A 9,338-nucleotide genomic window follows, 5' to 3' on the forward strand; every position below is an offset into this window, starting at 1 on the left:
ATGTTATTCTAATACATATATTACACATAATGATACATTATGTAGAATAACACATATAATTTATAATATAGATAAGATAGAGACACACATACATGTGTGTATGTGTGCACATGTGTATCCAAAGGAGCAGTTCTTAATCAGGAGTCTGTGGGCCAATTTGGATGGAAAAACATATCTTTATTTTCACTAACCTCAAAGTGAAATTTAGTATTTCCTTTACTTCTGAATATAGGCAATAAATATCATCCTAAGGAAGAGTTCAAAAGTTCTGCCAAAATGCCAAAGGGGTCTATGACACAAAAATGTTGAAAAATCCTTGCCCTAGGAGAACTCAGAATAATTTCAGAAGCATGTGAACCTAGCCAGTTAGAATGCTTTTTGTTTTTTGTTTTTCTTGCTTCAGACCATTTCCATGACAATAATACATTGTAAATAGGCTAGGGCCGGAGGTAAAAGATAAAAGAGAACTAGTACTTTTTTCTCTGATTTAAAATCAAACAAGTGGCTAAAAAAATGAAAAAATACCCTCTTAATATAATATTATTATTCGAATTGTAGTTCGTTGAGTCCCTCATATAGAAAGTGCCAGTTAAACATACAGGGGTCCATTACTATGTTTCTCATATAGAAATGTGATGAAACTCAAATCATATTCTCTACAAAGGTATAGTGGCTTCAAAAGAAAGAGGATGTATTCTGTGATCATGCTTCATTGTCCTTGGGTAGAAATATCATAGGCAGAAGGAATATATTCCACACCTCCACACACCACTTAAGAATAAGATAGATATTAGTATGAGAATGATGAAAAGTGAAGTAAAGAAAATCATGAAAGTAAAGTCTACAACAATGAAAAGACCAACTAAACAACTGAAGCTGAATGCTGTGATGCTGTGACCAAGGTGGACCCTAAAGGCAGCTTAACAAACAGGATAGGGTGATGGACCTAAAACAAGGAAGACCTAAGTTCAAATCCAGCTTCAGATATAGTATAATCCTGGCCACATAATTTTCCTGCTTTAGTTTCTTAGTTGCTACAGTAGAGATAATAGCACCAACTTCCAGGATTGTTGTGCAGATAAAAAGAGATAATTTGTAAAGCACTTTGCAAATCTTAATTAAAGCACTATATAAATGCTAATTGTTATTATTACTGTTACTAGAAGAGAGATGAGAAGGGACCTTCTCCTGTACCTTAGTTTCAGAGGTGGGATACTATAAATATGAAACACTATATGGAATGTCAGACTCTAGATGTGTGTTTGTCTTGCTGAAATGTCCCCTTGCCCCCTTTTAAATTTTTGTTGTAAGAGATGGCTTTTTGGGAGAAAGAAAGGAATAAACAGGAAAATTTAGGTGCAGCCAAAACAGAAGACATGAATAAAAATTTATTGAAGAAAAAAAGTTGCCTGGGGTACTGATAGATTAAATGACTTTCCTAAATCACACAACCAGTATGTGTCAAGGAAGGACTTGAAATGAGGTCTTACGGGATCGAAGACAGGCTCTCTTAAAAAAAAAAACTGGAGGAGTAAAATTAATGGCTGAAATAAAATTTGTAGAGAGCTTGTGGATTTAATTTATTTATTATGTCATATGTTCATTAATACAGAAATAATCAAAAACTGGATGGGATACAAGCAGGACTGTGGTGGTGATAGTTAGAAAGACAAGATCACAAGTGTTCAAGCAAAGATACTTCACAGCCACCTATCTTCCCAGACTTATTTCCTATTATTCTCTTTCACACATGCTACCAGACACCTGGACTGTACTAGTAGTTGTTTCTATATCTGACATTCCATGTTCCTATCTTTGCCCCTCATACACATACAAGTTGCCCCTCATATCACAAAGGCATTCTATTTTGTCCCTCATCTCTACCTCTGAGGATCTTTATTTTACTTCAACTCTAGTACATTTGTTTACTTAAACTCTACTCTATTTTACTCTACTCTAGTTTACTTATGTTTAGATGCTATTTACACCATGAAGATTTTTTGGAATATCAGCTGTTAATGTTCAACCTCTACTCAAATTATCTTGTATATATTGTATACATGATGTATCTTCTAAACTGTATAAAAGCTCCTTAAGGGAAGAGAATATTTCGGTTTTTGTTTTTATATCCCCCCCGAATTAGCATAGACTTGAGGTGTTCAATAAATGTTTGTTGAATAGAATGGCGATCTTAAACTAAGGAATCATCACTACTCAATGGATCAGTGATCACATGAATGCGGGTCTACAATGCCATCAGTGTAGTATGTCTTCTCATTCTGTGTTATCCCTCCACAGATATTACAAAGAAGATATACCGAAGGTGTCAGAGGCTTCTTTCTGGATTGTTCTAAAATTTATGTGTACCAGTGGAGCACTCTGGCTCCATCTGTTAGCCATTCCTCTTAACACATGACTGGCCCACTCTCCTTTTCCAAACATACAATTCCTCGATGATAACTCTATACCAGAGGTGTCAAACATACCAGGCCTGCAACACTTCCCAGTGTGGCCTTAACCAGATTAAAATGAAATTGGTAAATATTTAACAAAATGGATAAAAATACAATAGAACATAATGTTTATATATGTGTGTATACATATACATATATATATGTGTGTGCATATATATACACACACACACAAACATACACACATATATAAAAATAAAATTTTCTAAAAACAGGTTTAGTGGCACCTGTTTCTGAGTTTGACACCACTACTTTATATCAACTCTTCCGCTTATGTCATCAGGCAAATATGCTACAGATTATTTTCCCCATTCACGCACCTCTCTATTATTCTATGTATATACTACATCTTTGATTCTTTGAAGCCTGTGGTGTTCTAAGATTCACTACTATTACCAGGAGAACATTTCTATTAAAAATAATCTTTAAGAAATCAAAATTTAGATTACTCTGAAATTTATTTTAAAATTGATAGGAGCTAAGATTTGATTTTCAAAATCAAATTTACTTCAAGAAAAAAATCTTCAAAATGGCAAAGGAGAAGAAGAAATGCAAAGGAGAAACAATATTTTTTTTGTTTTAAAGAAGGTTGAAAAAAATTCTATATACTATTTAGTATACTCTTTAACCTCTGAAAAAATAAGAATTTAGTTGTGAGAATTTTTTAAATTAATGTTTTGATATTAAATATTATATTTGTTTTAAAATATTTCAGAAATAATTTTTTACATTTATAAATAGTCATATGTTACAGCCTATTTATATTAGATTACAAAATATTAGTTGGGAATATTAAACTTCCATTTTTAAGTAGCAATAATCTGACTCCAAAGTAAAAACATAAAAATACTAAACAAAAACATGTGAATTTAGGGATTGTTTCATCCAACCCACAAATTTTTTTAGATTAGGAAACTATGGCTCAGAAATAAGTGGCTTATTCAAGCTAGCATAAAACAGAACTGGAACTAGAATCCAGTTATGCTAACACCTAGTTTATTGTCTTTAGCACAACATGCTTTCTTACGTAAATGAGGGGGTAGGTGGGGGAATGTGTTTTTGTCATTCGCTACATGGCACAGAACAGATTTACACCACATCTGTGTTTCCTACCCACGACTTTTTTAGACATCTTTCTGACTGCCCAGTATTTCCCTGATCCTCACCTTTCCTGTTTCTCCACCACTAGTACACATTGGGTAAAGATATTATCTATTATTTTCTATCCTATATTAGACAATAAGTGAGTTTCATTTGTTGCAACCAATTTTTAAATCTCATATGACACAATCAACTGAAATATAATTTTAACCTATATATGAACCTGATGTAAATATGACTGATGAAAGTTCCTTTTATTTATTTCTAATTTTCATTAATGATATACTAATAGTCTAATGTTAGGCTGTAGAGATATTTAAGGTCAGAGAGGCTTGGCATCAGCTTGGTAGCATAATGATATATTCTGGGGACTTAGCAACTCTCCAAGTCTATCTCCTGAGTTACATACAGGGATCAGTTCTGTCAGTGAAGGCAGTACCCATACCAATGAAATTGCAGATCCTTGAAGTACACAAGGTAAAATGCTAAATCAGAGAGAGTGGGACATGGAGGATTTAAAAAATTAGTCACAGGAAACTGATAAAATAAATTTTACTTGCACTCTGACAAGGTAAGAATAATAGTAATTTTTGGAACTATAGCAAAATACAACAAAAAAAAATTAGCCATTCCAAATGCTATCAAATGTGCAAAGGACTTTTAAAGTGTATGTATGTAAGTACACAAATATACATATATATGTACAAGTGTATAGAAATATGGTATGGTAGATAATAATTGCTAAAAGAAAAAAAAGAAAAAACCTGTTGTTTTCCCCCATGCTTATATAAAAACCTACACATCTTATTTGCAAAGATATGCACCAACTGATCATCTTCAGCTTAGGTACACACATGAAAGAACTCATAAGCAGTGCACTCACTCATTTCTCAAATGAAAACCTCAGGCTTCTACAAAATGGGAAGGCCACAACAACACTTCAGCAATAAAAGTTAGAATCACAAAGTGTCAGACAAAAACATAGGTATTACATTCTCTTTTCTTTTATTGGTTACCTTATTGGTAATAAAAATATTATCAGATTCAAAAAAGCCCTACACCAATAATTTTCATCAACGGCTCCACAAAATGAGGGCAGATTTACTCTCCATATTCAATTCAACATCTACACATAAAAACAAAACAAAAAACCCTGTGCTAATACAAGCATGAATACAAGATATAAGAATACAAGGATGAAATTATGAGAATACAAGAATGAATTAAGACAGGTAAGATGTATTAAGATATATATAGAAACAATGATACAAGGCAGATTGAGTACATTTAAGGGGAAAAAAGTCATGAATTTTGACGGAAAGTTCACTTCAACCGGATAGGAGAAACTATTAAGAAAGCTGCATCTCGGCTGGGCTTTAAAGGATAATTTAAAGAAGATTTTAATAGGGATGATGTACTGAATACATGCTAAGTATGCAGGACAGCTGGACACTGCTGTCTGAGATGGCACTGAGATGAGAGGATGCAGGATAAGAAAGGGAAATAATTAGTGATCTGGTTTGGCTCAAATGAAGGACTAGTGTAAAGATAAAGAGTATGCGTTAACTAGTGTATGTGAGGTAAGACAAGATTGAAAATGTAGTAGGAGACAGATTGTGGAGAAGCCTTTGTGTCAGTATAGATATATATATATTTTTTTTTTATCTAGGACTGTGATTTCACATAGTCAACGTAAATTTTAAAAGGTAGCAGGAGTTACACAGTAAAAGAACACAAATTTAAAGAGTTGTTTTTTATGTTTTTGGTCAAGGCTACTATTTTACATTTTTTTTGGTTTTGGTCTAAGCTACTAATTTGATCTAGGCTACTGTTTTATGCTTTTTATGTTTTTGGTCTAGGCTACTGATTTCATATGAATGGAGAGCTTCAGAACAGAAAACTTTCCTTAGCAATGCAGAATGCAAATCATCAACTGTTCAGAAACTGAAAGTTGTAAGAGCATGGCCTAGGGCACTTAGGGGTTAAGTGACTTGCCCAGGGTAACAAAACTGGAAACTAGGCCTTCCAGACAAAGGCTGGCCCCCTCTACAAGACTCTAAGCTTCCACTCAAGTACCAAAATATAAAATTTAAATTTTATTTGGTAGATAATGAGAATCCACCAAGAGTTAAGGAAATGAACAGACACCATAAATGCCAACTAAAATGATCAGAGTAAATCATTAGGAAGGTATGATATGGCCAGAAATGAATGATGGATTAAAGAACAGACAAATTGTAGATCTGGTGAAGTAGGAATTAAGAAAGGCTCAAAAGATGGTTCTGAAGTTTCAAGCCTGAGTGACAGGAAAGATGTTGGAGTTATCTATATAAAAGTTATGAGGAAGGCAGGTTTGTAGGTGGGGAGTGGGGGCAAGGGGAAGATGAGGAATTAGTTACAGAGAAATGGAATTTAAGGTGCCAGTGGAAATGTCCAGTAGGCACCTGGAAACGTGCGACTGAAGTTCTAAGAAAGGGCTAGGGACAAATATAGCTTTGGAAGTTAACTACATTGAGGTGATTAATGAAATCATATGAATGGATTAAATTACCATAGGAGGTAGCACCTAGTCAAAACTATCACAAAACTTTCCCTTTACTATACTTGCAAATTTTGAGTCATCAAAACAAATGATATGAAGCCTTTAGAGAATTTTATTCTTTGATCAAGTTTTTCCTCCATGTAACAGAATGGGACAAACTTCAAAATATGTACAATGCTTCTCTACCTACTCAAATATAGAAAAGTGACAGAATTATTTAAATAGCCCAAAGAAACCAAAAGTTCAAAAGTTTCTCCTATAAGCAATTAAACTGTTGATACTGTCTTTTTTCAAGAAATTTGGCAAAAAAACAGTATTTTCCATAGTATTCTCACAGCAAAGAAAATATTTTTAAAATGTGCTTACCTTGATTCTCCACTACTGTTTCTGACACTTTCTTCATCACTGTGTCCATTCATTGTAAATATTCAGAAGTTTAAAATAAAATATAAATCTTCCCAGTTTACAAGCTGGATTGTTTACTTCAGACTGTTCCTTGCTTCCTTCCAAATGGTCACAAGTTATTTCGGACACTTTTCAAATTACCTAAGGCAAAGAATCATATTTTTTTTAATTAGACTTAAAAATTTTATAGAAATCACACAAATTAGGCACTTAAAAAGTTATCTTGGATTTGCCTAGATACATGATAATCAGATTGTTTTAAAAAGATATGAAAAATTGTTTAAAATATGACTGGCATGTCTAGTATTCATAGTCCATCAATACTGATATTCATTGACAAAATACAGTATTGCATATAATACCTCTGTCAAAAACGGTGAAAAAATTATGGATCGATAATTTTTAGTAGCAATCTAAAACCAATTCACAAAAATTAGTCCAATTGTAAAGATTAATAAAGCATAAAATGCTTTACATAATAAAACATTTAATGACTAAAATGAAATCCAAAGGCCTAGCTGTAGAGTGGAGGGAGCGATGACCTTAGAGCCCGAAGATGAGGGTTCAAGACTTGTGATCAGGGGGGCCAAGTCCCTTAACCTCTTCCCTAAATAACTTTTTCAGAATAACCAATTTTCAGTGGGTGGAGAGTACTGTACTTTCAAACTTTTAAGTTCAGTTTATCTATAAAATCTCAGGTCCAGACCAAAAAAACCATAAAAATAAAGGCAACCATTCCATATACTAAAAATAAATTATAAGTGAGAAAAGTAGAACTGTTGTGTATTTACTGAAAAAGGAAACAAAAATGAATCAGAGCAAACGTGTTCCTCCGAAGTAAAGTTATTGATAGGGAGGGAATACACTTTACATTCTTATTTTGTTCAATTTAGAAGGACACTGATTTCAAGACAGTAATTTTGGATGTCCAGTATGGGGGTTAAGATACCACAATAGCTCCACCTCTTTTTAGACAAGATCCCAGAACAAAACAGAAGAGTCACCTACAAGCCATCAATGAATAAACAAAGGAGATCTCTGGCAGCGAAGGGAAAGGAAGAAGCAGGGGCGGGGACAGCAGATCCTTCCTCAGCCAAAAAGTAACAAGACAGCCTGCTGAGAGTAGAACTGTTGTGTGTAGCTCGGCATAGGGGAAATCCATTTCACAGATTACTTCTTTTCGCCAAAACGCAAGGAAAAATATTAGCTCAGTGGAAACATAAAATCCCAGAAAGAGACAGGGACTAAATAACTCCATAGGGTCCTGGGTCCTTCTATGCAAGGACTGTTCCCTAAGGGTCATTCATTCCTCCCACCAGCATTTTTCCTCATGTGGCATAAAGGGTATCCCAAAAATCTGAGCTAAGTTTAAAAGCTGAAAACTGCACTAAAACTTTTGGGACATCCTGTATTAATTTTACTTCTACCCTAAATCCCACATGCCAGAGTTTACTCCTTGATTTAAATCCTCTTCCAAACTCTCTTCACTTTAGGAACTCCACTTATGTTTTGAACTTTGCTTGTTCGTTCCTTCTGCCACTCAGCATAGCCTCAACTATGCCATAGCCTTCAGCCTCATTCTTTCTCTCACATCCTCTCCCTTTTCTCAGTATAAATCCTTCTTATTAAGACAGAGCCCTTCTGTCAAGGACCTCCCCCTACACGTCCTCCTAGAGAACATCACCGTCCCCTGCCTTTCTCTAGCTTCATGAGAAGGCTCTTCTATAATTGCTCCACCCTTGTATTTTACAAAAAGGGTCCTGCCTCCCCCAGCTCTCCCTCATCAGTGTGCCATCAACCTCCTCCCTCAGCGAAGCTTTTCCCCCTGCTCCCCAAGTCTAATAATACTGCGGGGCTGCTGCCCTGCGCTTCCCCGGATCCGCTCCTTTCCCGCCTCAAACTTCCCCGAGGTGCCCCCTTTTCCTGCACCACTTCCAGCCCGGTCGCGAAGCGCCTACTCCCGCACTCGGGGCCCCGCCCGCCGAGTCGTCCCCGTCCCCCCCCCACGACTCCCCACGTGCTGGATGCTGCGGGGCTGGAAGCCAGAAAGTGCTGGCTCCTCTCTCCACTTTCCTCCTAGCTCCTTCGGAGGCACCGCACCGGGGAGGCCTAAGCGATGGCGACTCCGCAGGAGAGGGGGGGAACATTCCCCTCGCTACCTGAGCGACCCTCTCCCCGTACACACACGCACACGCGCGCACACACACATACACACACTTCCCTATCCCACGCGCCGCCTCCCGGTAACCCCCCTCCCCGACCCCGGCTCCATCTCCTCCGCTGGGCCGCACAGCCCCGGGCCTCTGCTGGCAGCCCTGCCCGTTTTCCCTCCCCCATCCCGCCCGCCCAAGGGCCGCTGGGCCGCTGCACTCGGCCATCACGGAGAAGCCGCCTCCGGCCGGGCAGGGCCTCCCTCCCCCCCGCAATAGCAGCCCCCGGGCCCCGCCATGGACGGTTCCCCTTCCTTACCTGTGGAAAGGGTGTCCCCGGCCGGCGGTGGGACTCTGCTGGTCTCCTCCCGGAGCCCGGGCCGCGCTGCGGCCGCTGTGGAGAGACTCTGGTCCCGGTCGTCCGGGTAGTGTCTGTGTATGTGCGCGCGCGCGCGCGCGCGCGTGTGTGTGTGTATGTGTGTGAGCGTGTGTGCGTGTGTGCGCGCGTGTGTGTGTGAGCGTGTGTACGGAAAGGGAGGGAAAAAGGGGAGGAGGGGAGGGGAAACGCTGGCCCGTGGCACGAACCGGCGATTCTCAGTAGTGGCTACAACAATCAATTCATTATTGAAACACAAACAGAGAGAGGAGAGGAGAGATAAGTAACGAGTC

The 9,338-nt window shown here is 37.9% G+C and overlaps 1 protein-coding gene across 4 annotated transcripts in view; it reads right to left on the minus strand.

The window, feature by feature from the left end:
• Positions 1 to 9,133, minus strand: part of CHD1 (chromodomain helicase DNA binding protein 1) — a 125,094-nt gene extending 115,961 nt beyond the window's left edge. For all 4 annotated transcript variants that reach the window (XM_036768302.1, XM_036768291.1, XM_036768294.1 and 1 more), the window contains exons 1-2: positions 8,989 to 9,133; positions 6,481 to 6,660 (exon numbers count right to left, since the gene is read on the minus strand). In XM_036768302.1, the coding sequence (XP_036624197.1) occupies positions 6,481 to 6,533 (53 nt within the window). In that variant the 5' untranslated portion in view covers positions 6,534 to 6,660; positions 8,989 to 9,133. The remainder of the gene's footprint in view (positions 1 to 6,480; positions 6,661 to 8,988) is intronic.
• Positions 9,134 to 9,338: the final 205 nt, after the last annotated feature.

The sequence above is a fragment of the Trichosurus vulpecula genome, chromosome 1, assembly GCF_011100635.1.
Source record: "Trichosurus vulpecula isolate mTriVul1 chromosome 1, mTriVul1.pri, whole genome shotgun sequence".
Lineage (NCBI taxonomy): Eukaryota > Metazoa > Chordata > Mammalia > Diprotodontia > Phalangeridae > Trichosurus > Trichosurus vulpecula.